At 50.6% G+C, this 16,696-nt stretch overlaps 1 protein-coding gene across 2 annotated transcripts in view; it reads left to right on the top strand.

Moving 5' to 3' along the window:
* Positions 1-16,227, top strand: part of MOGAT2 (monoacylglycerol O-acyltransferase 2) — a 55,637-nt gene extending 39,410 nt beyond the window's left edge. For both annotated transcript variants that reach the window (XM_073335025.2, XM_073335032.1), the window contains 4 exons: positions 4,785-4,989; positions 11,707-11,881; positions 12,532-12,731; positions 15,087-16,227. In XM_073335025.2, coding sequence (XP_073191126.1) covers positions 4,785-4,989; positions 11,707-11,881; positions 12,532-12,731; positions 15,087-15,241 — 735 coding nt within the window. In that variant the 3' untranslated portion in view covers positions 15,242-16,227. The remainder of the gene's footprint in view (positions 1-4,784; positions 4,990-11,706; positions 11,882-12,531; positions 12,732-15,086) is intronic.
* The last annotated feature ends 469 nt before the right edge of the window (positions 16,228-16,696 follow it).

The raw sequence follows: 16,696 nt of genomic DNA on the forward strand, positions 1-16,696 counted from the left end.
AGGCTCCAACCATGCGGTGGTGGGCTCTGGCCCCCAGCCCCTCATGCATCAGCCCCGGTCCTCGCTGCCTCCTCCAGCCCCTCACCCATCAACCACATCTTTCCTTATTAATCCCTCCAGCCCCCTAATTATATCTTTATTTGCCAGTGTCCTTTTGCTGTGGTGGTACCTAGTACTGAATGTACTGTCCAAGGCCTGGTTTCCCCAAGGATGACAGGAGCAGGACTTTCCTTCAGCTGTAACATCTCTATATTATGATTTGTGCATCAATAGCACCTCAAGGCCCCAAGCAGGTCAGGGCCTCTTTGCACACACGCACGCACGCACACACACACACACACAGCCCTTGCTCTGAAGAGTTTACTCTCTAAATAGACAAGAGAGACAAAGTGGGGGGGGGGTTGTCTGCCCATTTTACAGAACTGAGGCACAGAGAGGTTAAATGACTTGCCCATGGACACACAGGGAGCCTTTGGCAGAGCTGGGAATCAAACGTGGTCTCCTAAAGCCTAACAGCATCCAAAATTATGATTTCCACTGTCACATCTAGGTTTATTTTTCAGCATTCCTGCTTCCCAGGTGTCTGCTTCCTATTGAATAGTTCTCTTTGAGATTTGCATTCCCCATCCTCGGCTTGTCTAAATTGGATCTCCTTCCAGGAACTGTGCCCTGTGTCTCACTGTCCTTCCTTCCCTTATGGTCTGTGATAAAAATCAGTTCTCCCTGCATGACATTTTCAAAAATGTTCATTTTGTAGCATACAGGTTAATGAGGAGCCCATGCAAACAGAGGCAATAGTGCTTGTAAGAATAGAGTGTTAGTTAAGGGACTGGACTCACCTCAGGAGAGCTGGGTTCAAATCCTAGCTAGGCTATGGACGCTCTGCGTGGCCATGGACAAATTGCTTCCAGCCAACTTTTCAGATATGCTCCCTAACTTAGTGTGCCTCCATTTTTGGGTGCATAATTTGAGACACTTGTTCCTGGTTGTCAAGGAGGTCTGGACCCATGTCTCACCCTTGTGAGCTCGGCCAGTGTTATTAGTGTTGGATGTAGGTTGCAATATTCAGATTGTGAGCAGCTGAAGTCCATTCCAGGAGTGTGTGGCGTTGAGATTTTGATTTGGAGTCATCTCTCATTATTAGAGGGGCAGACCAAGGTCACACAGGACCAGATTTGCAAGTGCTCAGCACCCACAAAGGGTCAGGTTTTTAAGAGCTCAGCATCCGCCTTAGCACCTAGATAAAAGGACAAATTTTCAAAAACTCAGCTCTTATTGTGATGCCTATGGCCATCCCCATCCTGAAGTCTTCTGAAAGTATGTGGTAAAGCTAGGATTACAAACCAGATCTCCCAGTCCTCTGTTCTAACTACTAGACCAAACTACCTCCCTTGGCTACAACTTACCTACTTCCCCTTCGGGCCGGTGGAACTGGTCTTCACTTCCTCTCCTAAGCTGTTCTTGAGTGTTGCTGTGGCCCATTAAACAGCTCCTGAGAATCCCTCTGCCCCAGGGGCGATGACATTTCAGTGATGCCCCAAACCCTTAGATCTAGTTTGCCTTCCCGTTTATGGACTACTTGGGGAGGAGGAACAAAACTAGCAAACAAAACTAGGCTGCCTGAGGCTGAGAGACTCATGGAAAGGTCCCTGGCTACGGAGTAAAATCAGCAGTCGGACCCCTTTGCTTGCTCAGCGCCTGGGCCCGGTAGCAAAGGGGCTTTTTGTTCACGACCTCACCTCGTTAGGAGATGGCACGTGACTGGGTACATGTGCATTGTCAATAATGCTCCGGGACAGATGGAAAATTAGCCACAGCATAAAAAATACCTCTTATGACCTACCTGCTGTCGCTGCTGTTTCTGGCTTTCTCCAGGGGAATTAATTAGCTGCCCTGCCATTAGAATAGCTCCATGGAGCGGATTGATGTACTTGGAGGCAGCAGAGTGGATAATGCTTGTGGGGCCTGATTCTCTCTTAGGCAAAGGGCCCTTTAAGCTGCTCTGGAGGTGAAAAGGGCTTTATGCTGAGTGGAAATGGACCCCTGAATGGACCCCTGTGCAGTGAGCTTGCCCAGCTGGTGCAGAGCTGCTGTGCACCAACCCTGCTCCCAGTCTCCCTGAGCTCATTAACAAGGCCTCCACCCTGCCTTGAGTGCCGATTACAGCCTCGCTCTGCCTGCTGCGCTGCCAGCAGGGCGTGTGTATGTTCTTGAGGAGTTTCTTTCCCTGGGGGCTTTCCCTGGTAGATTTTATTCCCCTCCTAATAGTGCTGCAGCCAGACACGCACAGACTGCTCTCAACACGCTTCTTCACTCATGAAGCTGGACAGTAAGTAAAGCTAACTGTACAGCCAGTGGGGGTGGGACTGGATGACTCAGGGAACTGGGAGCAGGTCGGCAGGAACTTTTGTTTCCAGGTCACTGAGGGTTTGTCTACACTGCAATTAAAAACCCACGTGGCGGCTGACCTGGGATTGCGGGCACAGACTAAGGGACTGTTTAACTGTGGTGTAGACATTTGGGCTCGTGCTGTAGCCCAGGCTCTAGGATCCTGTATATCTACACTGCAGTTAAACTGCCCCTAAACTCCACAAATCCGAGTCAGTTGGCATGGGTCAGCCACTGTGTCTAATTGCAGTGTAGACAGACCCTTGGTCAAGTCTAACTCAGGCTGGAAGTGTCCATGTTCTCAAATGGGTCAGGCAAGTCAGTCTAGGGTCCCAGGCACAGTCCAGGCACCCTGAACTGCACTATCGTGTCTCATGTCCTATCAAATGAATCTGCTTCTCCTGCAGTATCCAGATAAAAACATACCCCCACCCACAATTCTCCAGATAAACACAGGTTTCAGAGTAGCAGCCATGTTCCCTGACACACCCTCCTCCTGTAAAGCCTGGGAGAAAAGCAGCCCTTGCAGCACATCCAAATGGCTATGAAATCCAGGCCAGCTCCAGATAGTTGGGGGCTCTAGCAATGATAGGGAGGGTGGGGGAGAATGTCGTTAAAGGGGCAGACCCGCAGTCCCCAAAAGCTGTCCCAGCTGGTAGGGACTGAATATCTGAGTTGGGCTGTAACCAAACTAGTCCAGTGGCTCCTGTCACCTGCTGATGATCACATCAATGAAGTGGGACAGGGATGCCCTTTAAAGGGGCAGATGCCCCTGTCCCTGAAACTGTCCCAGCAGGTGAAAGGACGGGGGGACTCCGGATCTGCCTCCTTCATAGGAATCTCCTTCATAGGATATAAGGGTTGGATGGGACCTCAGGAGGTCATCTAGTCCAACCCCCTGCTCAAAGCAGGACCAATCCCCAATTTTTGCCCCAGATCCCTAAATGGCCCCCTCAAGGATTGAACTCACAACCCTGGGCTTAGCAGGCCAAAGCTCAAACCACTGAGCTATCCCTCCTAAAGTTAGACACTCAAGGGAGCTGTGTGTGACATTTACCCCTAAGCCAGCCCAGCAAAGGGGGAAGCACTTTCCAGAGTCTGCAAAGAATACGATGATAAGCTACGCCTGTGTAACACCAAGGGACCCTGGTTGTTATCAGCTGGGATCAAACCTGGGACCTCTGGAGCTTAATGCATGAGCCACAAGACACGTGACTCTTAGCCAAGCCCGTAGCAGGCTCACCAATCTCTGATGGTGTAGCCACTCCTAGAGGGGGGCAGAGCGCCCCACCAAGGAGACAGGGGTTACCCTTGCACCTGGTCTGCCCCGCTTCTCCCACAGTCACTCCCCCTCGAAAAGTGGCTTGGGGTGGTGCTATAGCACCAGCGGGAGAATTCCTTCCCCTTCTCACTGCAGACGAGGCTCCAGGGAATGTGCTTTTAGCCCAGACGCCGCTGAGCGCCACCTGCTGGTGGCACTGGCTCTTTTTCAGCCTTCTGCCACCATTTTCCTCCTCCTCAAATGTGAGCGCTCCCCCACCCTCAAAGTCAGGCAGGCTGTGTTGCTAGGAATTCAAATTGTACCCGCAAGCCTTTGTCCTCTCATCGCCTTACCCCAGAGGGCCTTTGCCTTAAAGCAGAGCAGGAGCGTCACACCGCTGGGGTAGGACATGAGGACCCAGCTCCTCAAAGGTATTTAGGTGCCTAGCACCCACTGATTTCAATGGGAGTGAGTGCTGACATACTTCTGAGGCTATAGGCCTATTGTGCACAAATTCCCTTTGAGGATCTGGGCCAAGGAGCCTTCCCTGCATGCTTTGTTTGCACCACGGGAGCTAGGCACAGCTGCAGTCCCTGCTAGTGCTGGGTGAAAAAATGAGTGGGGGGAGGGAGAAACAGTCTCTCAATTTTTAAACTTTCCCACTAGAAAAGGAAGGGGATGTTTAAAAAGAGAGAGAGAGAGACAGGAGAGAGGGTTCCCCCCCCCCCACACACACACCGGGCCACATACAGCCAAATGAAATGTTTCCAAAAACTTCAAAAGCTTTTGGCTTGACATTTTTGTCAGAAATTGAAAAATAGTGACCAAAATGAAAATGGTGGGTGGAAATCTCCCATTTTGGTTCAAAGGGCATTTGCCATGAAAAGTTAAAAAAAAAAAAAAAACTGGGGGGGACACGATATTTTTGAACATCTTTAGTCTCTGTGAATGTCGGAGGGTAAGGGCTGCTCACTGGTAGCGCCCCCAAGAGGGAGGGAGACAGCTGCACACACAGAAAAATCATGACTTTTCTCTCAGGCGAATGCCCAGCCATGCAATGCCTGAGCTCTAGGATGCATTACAAACTCCCAGCTCCGTCTGTGTTATATCTCCTCATTGGTGATTGTGTCTCCAGCTGGTGAAGACGGCAGAGCTGGATCCAAGTAAGAACTACGTGGTTGGCTTCCATCCTCACGGGGTCCTGGTGGCTGGTGCCTTCCTCAATTTCTGCACCGAGGCAACGGGGTTTTTGCAGCTGTTCCCAGGGATGACCCCTCACATGATGATGCTGACACTCTGGTTCAGAGTCCCCTTCTTCAGGGACATCCTGCTGAGTGGAGGTAAGCAGTAGCATGGGGCAGAGTATGGGTGGCAGTGGTAATCACAGGTAGGACCTCGGCCCTCTGGGACCATGTGAAAAGCTGGAGATTTTGGAAGAGTCACACTGGGGAGCCTATTAGTTGTTTGGGTTCATATGTTCTTTGCCATAAGCATGGACGCAGTCAAGGAGTGGAGGGGACCCAGAAGAAAAGCTTTGAACAGGTACAATCCACCCTTTAAATGCTCTGTCCTTCCTTCTCTCCTCTCCCTACTTTCTCAGTTTAAATTTTTATCCTTATTTATTACCTCGGTTGTAGAAGCACTGAGAGGCCTCAGTCAAGATCAGGGCCCCATTGTGTTGGGTGCTGTACAACCACATCATGCAAGACGGTCCCTGCTCTGCGGAGCTTACAGTCTAAACCAGTGGTCTCCAAAGTGGGGTGCGCGCACCCCAGGGGGTGCACAGAACGATCGATGGCAGGGCGCAGCAGGAGGAGCGCCACTGGAGCAAAAGGGCGGCGTGGCAGGAGGAGCACCGCCCGAGGGGAAAAAAGGGGGGGCGGCCCTGAGTCCTCCGGCCCGTGGAGGAGCAGGGGCAGCCGCACAGCCAGCGACCGGAAAGAAGCGGCACTTTGAAGGGGAAATCATAGAATCATAGAATATCAGGGTTGGAAGGGACCTCAGGAGGTCATCTAGTCCAACCCCCTGCTCAAAGCAGGACCAATCCCCAATTAAATCATTCCAGCCAGGGCTTTGTCAAGCCTGACCTTAAAAACTTCTAAGGAAGGAGATTCTACCACCTCCCTAGGTAATGCATTCCAGTGTTTCACCACCCTCCTAGTGAAAAAGTTTTTCCTAATATCCAACCTAAACCTCTCCCACTGCAACTTGAGACCATTACTCCTTGTCCTGTCCTCTTCTACCACTGAGAATAGTCTAGAACCATCCTCTCTGGAACCACCTCTCAGGTAGTTGAAAGCAGCTATCAAATCCCCCCTCATTCTTCTCTTCTGCAGACTAAACAATCCCAGTTCCCTCAGCCTCTCCTCATAAGTCATGTGTTCCAGACCCCTAATCATTTTTGTTGCCCTTCGCTGGACTCTCTCCAATTTATCCACACCCTTCTTGTAGTGTGGGGCCCAAAACTAGACACAGTACTCCAGATGAGGCCTCACCAATGTCGAATAGAGGGGAACGATCACATCCCTCGATCTGCTCGCTATGCCCCTACTTATACATCCCAAAATGCCATTGGCCCTCTTGGCAACAAGGGCACACTGCTGACTCATATCCAGCTTCTCGTCCACTGTCACCCCTAGGTCCTTTTCCGCAGAACTGCTGCCTAGCCATTCGGTCCCTAGTCTGTAGCTGTGCATTGGATTCTTCCGTCCTAAGTGCAGGACCTTGCACTTATCCTTATTGAACCTCATCAGATTTCTTTTGGCCCAATCCTCCAATTTGTCTAGGTCCCTCTGTATCTTATCCCTGCCCTCCAGCGTATCTACCACTCCTCCCAGTTTAGTATCATCCGCAAATTTGCTGAGAGTGCAATCCACACCATCCTCCAGATCATTTATGAAGATATTGAACAAAACCGGCCCCAGGACCGACCCCTGGGGCACTCCACTTGACACCGGCTGCCAACTAGACATGGAGCCATTGATCACTACCCGTTGAGCCCGACAATCTAGCCAACTTTCTACCCACCTTATAGTGCATTCATCCAGCCCATACTTCTTTAACTTGCTGACAAGAATACTGTGGGAGACCGTGTCAAAAGCTTTGCTAAAGTCAAGAAACAATACATCCACTGCTTTCCCTTCATCCACAGAACCAGTAATCTCATCACAGAAGGCGATTAGATTAGTCAGGCATGACCTTCCCTTGGTGAATCCATGCTGACTGTTCCTAATCACTTTTCTCTCATGTAAGTGCTTCAGGATTGATTCTTTGAGAACTTGCTCCATTATTTTTCCAGGGACTGAGGTGAGGCTAACTGGCCTGTAGTTCCCAGGATCCTCCTCCTTCCCTTTTTTAAAGATTGGCACTACATTAGCCTTTTTCCAGTCATCCGGGACTTCCCCCGTTCTCCACGAGTTTTCAAAGATAATGGCCAATGGCTCTGCAATCACAGCCGACAATTCCTTTAGCACTCTCGGATGCAACTCGTCCGGCCCCATGGACTTTTGCACGTCCAGCTTTTCTAAATAGTGCCTAACCACCTCTTTCTCCACAGAGGGCTGGCCATCTATTCCCCATGTTGTGATGCCCAGCACAGCAGTCTGGGAGCTGACCTTGTTCGTGAAGACAGAGGCAAAAAAAGTATTGAGTAAATTAGCTTTTTCCACATCCTCTGTCACTAGGTTGCCTCCCTCATTCATTAAGGGGCCCACACTTTCCTTGGCTTTCTTCTTGTTGCCAACATACCTGAAGAAACCCTTCTTGTTACTCTTGACATCTCTTGCTAGCTGCAGCTCCAGGTGTGATTTGGTCCTCCTGATTTCATTCCTACATGCCCGAGCAATATTTTATACTCTTCCCTGGTCATATGTCCAACCTTCCACTTCTTGTAAGCTTCTTTTTTATGTTTAAGATCCGCTAGGATTTCACCGTTAAGCCAAGCTGGTCGCCTGCCATATTTACTATTCTTTCGACACATCGGGATGGTTTGTCCCTGTAACCTCAACAGGGATTCCTTGAAATACAGCCAGCTCTCCTGGACTCCTTTCCCCTTCATGTTAGTCCCCCAGGGGATCCTACCCATCCGTTCCCTGAGGGAGTCGAAGTCTGCTTTCCTGAAGTCCAGGGTCCGTATCCTGCTGCTTACCTTTCTTCCCTGTGTCAGGATCCTGAACTCAACCAACTCATGGTCACTGCCTCCCAGATTCCCATCCACTTTTGCTTCCCCTACTAATTCTTCCCTGTTTGTGAGCAGCAGGTCAAGAAAAGCTCTCCCCCTAGTTGGCTCCTCTAGCACTTGCACCAGGAAATTGTCCCCTACGCTTTCCAAATTGTCCCCTACGCTTTCCTGGATTGTCTATGCACCACTGTATTGCTCTCCCAGCAGATATCAGGAAAATTAAAGTCACCCATGAGAACCAGGGCGTGCGATCTAGTAGCTTCTGCGAGTTGCCGGAAGAAAGCCTCATCCACCTCATCCCCCTGGTCCGGTGATCTATAGCAGACTCCCACCACTACATCACTCTTGTTGCTCACACTTCCAAACTTAATCCAGAGACACTCAGGTTTTTCTGCAGTTTCGTACCGGAGCTCTGAGCAGTCATACTGCTCCCTTACATACAGTGCTTCTCTCTGCTTCTCTCCAGCCACTGGCTGCACGGCTGCCCCTGCTCCTCCTGAGTCCTCCGGCCTGTGCTCTCAGGGCCGCATTCCAAAAAGGGCTTTAGAGCTGCAGGCCAGGGCCCCGGGGCCCCCTTAGCCCAGGGCCCTGAAGCCCCTAAAGCCCCTGCGTTCCGGGTGGCCCTGCCTGCTTGGGGGGGCAGCTCCCAGAATCGTGGCCATGGGGGTGGTGCTGCCCTGCGCACAGCCACCTGCACACCCCCTGCACCAAACAGGAGCTGCCCCAGGTCAGTGCTCTGCACCTCCTGCCTGCCCCAGCCCTGAGCCTCCTCCCGCACCCCCACCCTGAGCGGCCTCCCACACCCTAACTCCCTCCTAGACCCCCCACCCCACCCTGAGCGCCCGCTGTATCACAAAGTGTTAAACCAAGATTTTCAAAAATAATAAAGCATATTCCATCACATTGCTCTCACTAAAACAAAAATTATTATTAATAAGATTTTAGTGAGAGCAAAAAAAGTTTTTGTACTGTTAATAAATAAAATTAAAAAATATTTTAAAAATATTGTTTATTTCATCTTTATCTCATCATTTTTTAATTTCTATTTTTGTGTATGTTTTATAATTTACACAGTATATTAGTACAGTAGTACATGTATATAATTTATACATAAATAAGTAGGAGCAGAAGAACAGCCAGGCTAAGTGACTCGCCCACGGTCACATAGGGAATCTGTGGCAGAACAAGGATTTGAACCCCCATCTGTTGGGTCCTGGCCTAGTGTCTCAGCTACGAGACCACCCTGCCTCTGTTCATGCATTGCTCGTTACATGAAATGGTTAAAGAAAAGCCAACACACCCTGATGCAACCCCAAACACGCTCAAAGCTGAGGACATAGCTTCACCGCCGCCGCTGATTTCAAAGGGCGAGTGCTGCTCACTGGCAGAGCTAAATCCCCCACATGCTGGGTGGAGAATTCAATTATTTCATGTTCAAATCGCATCCAGGCGAGAACTTGCTCTTACTATGGAAGAGGGAGAAAAAACGTCCTCTGGACTTAGACCCTGCTGCTGTTGCAGGGAAACACGATGCAAATAACAAACCATTGTGCTACAGATGGAGCTGCCAGTCCACAGGTCACACAGGGTACATCTACCCTGCAAAAAACACCCTGCAACAGCAAGTCTCATCTGACTCCGGTGCTCACTACAGGGCAAAAAAATAGCAGTGTAGATGTTCCCACTTGGGCTGGAGCACGGCTCTGAAACCTGGGGCGGGGGGGGAGAGTGTCTGTTTTTAGCCCTGCAGCATGACCCTTGCAAGCCCATCAGTTAAACTGGGCTCTGAGACTCACTGGCTTGTTTGGCAGTGTAGACGTACCCACAGACAGAGATAGAATCCTGGAGACTGGAGAAGAAACAGGCAGTGAGAAAAAATAAGCAGATGAAAATAATACATCGCACTTTCCATCTGAGCACCCCCAGCACTTTTCGAAGAAGGTTAAGTGTTATTGAATAGATGGGGAAACTGAGTCAGGGAGCTAATAGGTACGATTTCCACCTGAGCCAATGAGAGTTAGATACTCAAATCCCAGTAAGATTCAGTGGATGTTTCTTAGGTTCCTTTGAAAATCCCAGCCTAAGTGTCTTGCCCAAAGTCTCTCGGTGAGTCAGTGGCAGAGGCAGAATAGAATGCTGGCCGAGTCACAGCTGCATCTCCACTGTTTAAAGAGACATAAGAGGGAGGCAGAAACCCAGTGGGCTCACCAGGGCTGGCACCGTTTTCATTGGCTCCACAGGTGAAGATGGGGTTTGTCATCCCACCAGGTCACCCATGGGAGCCCAATCCTGCTCCCATTGAAGTCAGTGGCCAAACTCCCATTGATGTCAATAGGAACTGCACGCCAACCCACCTCTGTCCTTTCCTCCTCCAAAATGCTGCCCCTGTTGCTGTTTATTATTAAATCAGCGAGGCTTTAGGTCCCGGTCCAGTAAAGCCGGAAGCATCCGCTTTGCTCTAGGCACGCGAATGGTCTCACTGAAGTCCGTGGCACTATTTGCACACAAAGGTGAGCACCTGTGTAAGTGCTTTGCGGGATCAGTTCCTGGGTGCTTGCCCAGACCCTTTACACCCGTTGCAGCAGCGCTTTCAAAGTGCTGGAGCAGCAGCTTCTGCTGTGCCCCTGGCACCCGAAAGTGCCCATTGCACATGAGCTGGCAGAAAGTGCAACAAGGTTTTGGGGTGGGAACTGAGCGAGCAGCCGCGCCATGGCATGATGCACAGCACTTTCCAGCTGAGCACGCGCGGCGCTTTATGAAGGACGAGATGGGGAAATGGAGCCAGAGAGCTACTAGGTACGATTTCCACAGTGGCCAGTGAGAGTTAGACACTCAAATCCCAGTAATATTCAATCGAGTTGGGCACCTAACTCCGAAAATCCCAGCCCAAGTGAGTTGCCCAAAGTCTCTTTGTGAGTCAGTGGCAGAGAGAGGATGGAATGGTTCAGGGCTGGCCTCTTGGCAAAAGGCCACAACAGCTCCCGTGCTTCTCAATAGCAGCTGTTTAGCAGAGCCATAACTTGGCATTGTAGCACCTGGGGCAAGCAAACATATTTGCGCCCCTGCACGGGTTTTTTCCTCATGCCCCCCCCCCCCCCCCCCCCGCAGCTTGGCACCCTGGGCGGCTACCCCACTCGTCCCACCCTAGTTACGGTTCTGCTTTTTAACCTATTCCTTTGTCTGCTGCTGCCTGGTCTCCAGATGCTAATAATCACATACGTACTGTTGTTTTCCACCATGATGCCTCCTGCACCAGGAGCAGTCTCTTTGACCAAATCTGTCAAATACCTCTCACCTCCAAATCCCTTCTTAAAATCTCCCCAGGCAGTCGCTGCCCCTTACTTCTTCCCATTAGTAACCCCGGACCTGCCCTCTGCAGAAAGGGGGCCATAGGTCTTGCCTTGTCTTATTTAGACTGGAGACTTTTCAAGGCAGGGAACAGGACTTACCTCTCCAAGGGACCTCATTTTCAGGGACACCACTCATTTCAGCCCCAAAGTCACCCACATTCCATGCAAATCTGTTGTTGAGAAATTACTGACATCAGCGATACAGAACCCTGACCCCGACCTAACAAAGAGAGGGATAAATCCCACGCTTGTTCAGTCTCCTGCATGGGCCCCACACGTTGGGTCACTGTCACAGAGTGAGGCTGAGCCCAGATTCCCTAAAAAGGACCAGCTCACCCTGTGCCTGTCCCCCAGTTGGGGTTTGGAGGGCTGGAAAGGGCTGGATCAACTTCTGGCACTATAGAAGAGAGGAGGAAGCACCTTCAAGCACCGTAGCGGAGCTGTACAAGTAGTGATGTATGAATGACTGACCATGGTAATGGAGGCTCTTCATGTCAAGTGTCTCTTCTTGTCTCTGCCCCACCCAGGCCTCGTCCCCTCCGACAAAGACAGCGCTTCGTACGTACTGAGGAGGCGGGGAGGCGGGAACGTGCTGGCCATAGCAGTGGGAGGGGCCCAGGAGGCCCTGGACGCACGGCCCGGAGCCTTCACCCTACTGCTGAAAAACCGCAAGGGGTTCATTCGGCTGGCCATAGAGCACGGGTAATGCTGGGAGCCCTGTCGCTGCCCTCACGCCGACACCACAGCAACAGGAGGGGAGGCAGGGGAATAAGGCCACTAGGCCAGAGGAGGGGAGGACAGCCTGCTGGCTGGGCCATTCCCCTTCCAGTCCCACAGCCGGAAGGAGAGCCGGGGCTGGCCTGAGAGCGCCAGGACTGACGCTGGTTGGGGTGCCTCTACCGGCCAGCTCCAAAGCCTGTTGACGCCAGTGGGAGTCTCTCCATTTACTTCAGTGGGCTTTGGCACGAGTGGCCATTGGCTTTGCTCATGCTCAAGGCCGGCACTGTGTTCATAAAACCACGCCCTAGACAGCCCTGCCCATCCGCGGGAAGGGGGAGCCTGCTTGCTCTGAGCAAGATAGAGACTCCTTTGATGGACAGGGGTAGGCTAGCCGAGCCACGCCACTCCCCCGGCACTATGAGCCACAGAGCCCTCGCGTGGGCGCTGCAGACGCTGCTCTTCCAGAGGGGCAGGTGGCGGTGCCTTCACCTTGTCTCCTGCCCAACGGCAGAGCGAGCATTCGTGCAGAGTGCAGAGCTCTGCTGGCTTCTGGCCATGCACAGAAAGAGCCTCCTTTTGCGTGCCCTGTCTGCTGGCCTGCTGCCTGCCGTGTCCCCGTTCTGCCTCTGCAGGGCTCCACTCGTCCCCGTGTTTTCCTTCGGAGAGAACGAGCTCTTTGACCAGGTCGACAACCCAAAGGGCTCCTGGCTGAGGCGAACGCAGCACCGACTTCAGCAAATCATGGGCATCTCCCTCCCCCTGTTCCACGCCCGGGGCGTGTTCCAGTACAGCTTCGGGCTGCTCCCATATCGACGGCCCATCTTCACCGTGGGTAAGTTTGTCCCGGTCACAGGGTGCTGTGATTGCGCTTGGAGATGGTGACAGGCACCTAGGGCAAGACGGTGCCTTTGGACCTAGCCCTGTGCCAGGGATAGTGCTTACGCTACATCAATCCCAAAGCAGCCCCCCAAGGGGCGTTGTTACTCAGAGACATACAATTCCTGCCCCTGCTTTCTCCTGGCTCCAGGGTGGAGTTAAGGATTTGCTGCCAGCTTGCACAAGCTAAGCCATGGCTCGTTTCAGGCATATGTCTAGGGCACCTGCTCCTGGATGCACAGAAAAGCTTGAAAAGGTGACCCAACTATAATGGATGTCTGCCTGAGTCTGCAGACAGCCTGAAACAATAGCTCTAAGAAGTGTGAACTGCCCCATTGATCTGAGCTCAGAAACCTTCTGCCTCCCGCAAGGATGGGCTGGGCTACAGCATAGGGATGGGGGCTACAGGGAGCCCCTTTTATGGTGTACATAGGGACCAGGTTGCTTTGGTTCAGCTCTGACCTGAGACTTTGCATCACACTAAGTAGATTTGATTGTTTCTGCATCCTCCAGCCAGTTCCACAAGCAGATCAGAGACTGAACAAATCTGCAGCCCTACGGAGTGTTTAAAAGGAGCAGCACTAGATTTAAAGAAGCAGCTGAAAGAGCTGGTTAAATGAACAAACTACAGAGAAAGGCGGTTCCTAGCATGCCAGTCCACGTGTGGCTAGATTTCAGTGGAGCTCAGTGGTTTCAATGGAATCGCACCTGCTTTCACCAACAGTGGATTTGACCCACTGAGCACAGCCCGCATTTGTTAGTCTAATTAAAGACCAAGGCTGACCATGCTGATTGGGTTTGACAGCCTACAATTACTCCTAATTGTTTTACAGCTTGTTTGGAACTTCTCAATGGCTTTACTTGCCCTCACACCTGCGTCTTCAGGACCTTTAATTAGAGAGATGGACAGCAACTTGAAACAATAGGAACCCATTGCAGCCTGACAAACACAATTAGAGTGAAGTTCAGAAGGACAACAGATAACCTCAAGGCCTTCCTGCCTGATAAAGAGGCAGCCTGTCCCACTGTAAATTGCTTCTTGGGGAGGAAGGACATTTGTTCTTATTGCTAGAGTCTCTTAGGCCCCATCTACATCTTTCATTGACTGTAATGGAAGTTAGGGGCCAAAATACCTTTGAGGTGTTTCAAAATCAGTTTCAAACCCTGTGAAGGTTTTCAGAGGGTGGGCGAATAGCACTTTCTGAAAATCAGGCCCCTTTAAGGTGCCTCTCCAGGTGGGCGCCCAGAAGTGGAAGCAACCAAAATTACAAGTGTATTTTGAAAATGTTGACCTCTGTGGATATGCCTCCAGTGCAATAAAAGACTGGCCGCTGGCCCGTGTCTGCTGGCTCAGGCTGGTGGGACTGGGGCTGGGGGGTTATAAAATTGCAGGGTAGACCTTCAGACTCAGGCTTGAACTGGGGCTCTTGGAACCTCCCCTGTCGCGAGGTCCCAAGTCCTGACTGCAGCCTCATCTCATACATCTATACTGCAGTTTTTTAGCCCTACAACCTGAGCCCCACCAGCGTGAGTCAGTGGCCATTGGCCAGCGGCAGGTGTTTCACTGCAGTGTAGACATGCTCCCCAGGCCTCACGCCTAGCTCCTGGGGCTCTGTGAATGGCTTTGTAGATAAATTCAGCTTACGATTAAGGGGGGAGGCTTTTTTGGTGATAGCCACAGTGCTCCCACGGCTCTTCCCTGGGCAAGAGCCAAAATTCCGGTGGCAGCTTGTGGCTTCACTGAGATCTTTTCTCTGTGTTTTAAAACAAGAGGTTACTCTAGAGGTGCCAAATCCTAGTGACAGTGAGGGCTGCAAGGGCAGCTTGCCAGGAGCCCCAATACCATATCTCATTTATCTCAAATGGTGACAGCCTGCCTTTGTGTCTCATGGTACCCACAGATAACGTTACCTAGCTCTTATCTAGCACTCTTCATCCACAGATCTCAAAGCACTTTACAAAGGAAGGTCAGTATCATTATCCCCATTTTACAGATGGGGAAAACTGAGGCACAGAGTGGTGAGCAGACTTGCCCAAGGTTACCCAGCAGAGCTGGAACTAGAACCCAGGTCTAGTTCCTGAGTTGTAGTTCAATGCCCTATCAGCTAGGCCCACCACCTCCCAAATACAAGTCCATAGCGTACAATATTCCATCTTGATCCCTAACTACAATTCTGTTCAAATGGAACATTGCATACTTGAACCTAGAGCCTCCAGGGGCCACAGCTTGGGATTAAAGATGAGGGCAGCATCTGGATACCCTGGCACATAGGATGTAGTCTTTCCTAATGTTTGTGCATTTGTTTTCCAGTTGGGAAGCCAATTAAGGTGGAGAAGAAGCACAACCCATCCCAAGAAGAAGTCGATCGATTACATCAGACGTACATTGAGGAACTGTGCAAACTCTTTGAGGAGCATAAAACGAAATACAATGTCCCAGAGGACAGGCATCTTGAATTTATATAAACCAGGCCAACCCATTTGTTTATTCTGGGGATGGGCCTGAAAGTTCAGCTCCACATTTCTCCACCATCTGGAGCGTTCAGAACCTCAGGTTTGGATCCTGCCCTCTATAAAGCTAGGGGCCAGCTACAGATTTGGGGCCTGTTTCCCCAACATTTGTGTGCGTTTAGATCCAGAGTTTGAATTTAGGCCCATCTCTAGTTTCCACTAGTACCGTATGGTACTTTCTCCAGTTTCCCACACTCTATAGTGTCATGATCACTTGGTAAGAGATTGTCAAATAAAAATCACAGCAATATTAAAAGTCCCCTTTAGTAAAACTCCTATTTCCAATCCAGCCTTAAGACTTACATCAGCTTTATTAAATCACCCTGCTATTTCCAGACAGTAGTAAACTATTAAGACCCTCCCTTGCATTTAAGTCTAGATGGGTGTTGTTTTCACAGGTTAGCCGTGAACAAGTTCAGGCTCAAAGAAGCAGAGGTCAATGCCCGCAGCATCAGTATGGGCTATTGAGCCTTTCACGGGTAGATTGCCTGTTTGGCTTCAACAGAGGTTATGTCTGCACTGCAATCAGATAGGGCGATTGCAACACACGTATACATACCCAACTTGGCTTTGATCTAGCTAGCAGTATAACTGCTTATGGAGTAACAATAGCAGTTATGCTGCAGCAACAGCAGTGGCTACACGGGCTAGCCCTGCCCGCCCAGACCCTGGATACACACCTGAGTGGCCTTCGCCCAGGTACGTCGACACGTGCTGCAGTCGCACCTCCTGACTGCCGTGTAGACATACCCAGAGTTACTCAGCATTCAGACCAAGGTAACAGATAGGAGCACCTCCCCAAGGGATAGCTCAAAGCAGTCACCAATGAGCTGAGAACAGGCATTGAAAAAAGAATGTTTATTCATAATCTCATCTGTGTAAATTGCTATAATTTTTTAACATAATTTTGACAGATAAATGTATGCTGTTTTATCTCTTAATCTGGTGCTGGTTCCTGTACTCACACTGGGTTTTTTCCCCCTCCCTGAACTACATATAATTTACTAGGAGGTTCAGATTCTCAGCATCACAGCATGGCCTTGTGTAACAAAGAGACCTGTGGCCATCACTGAATGCTGTATCCCACTGACATGAAAGAGACGAGGCCCTTTATAAAGGGCAGGGTGAATTTCAAAGGGTTTGAGATCCCAGCTGAGGCAGCACCTGCTGTGTGTTAGGTCTGGATAGTTTGGAAATGTTCACAGCTTGGCACGTTATCCACATTTCATCACACCATGTTGTAACTGTACAGGGAACGAAGGATTCCCAAGCACTTTGTTAACATTCATTAACCAGGTCTCGCAACACCCTGATGAAATGGATCATTACAGACACTGCGACTGTTTCCCTCATATTAGGTAACCCTAACCTTAACCCTAATCCTTTGAAAACAAACTCTGTGAGACGACA

Source organism: Lepidochelys kempii, chromosome 1 (genome assembly GCF_965140285.1).
Source record: "Lepidochelys kempii isolate rLepKem1 chromosome 1, rLepKem1.hap1, whole genome shotgun sequence".
NCBI lineage: Eukaryota > Metazoa > Chordata > Testudines > Cheloniidae > Lepidochelys > Lepidochelys kempii.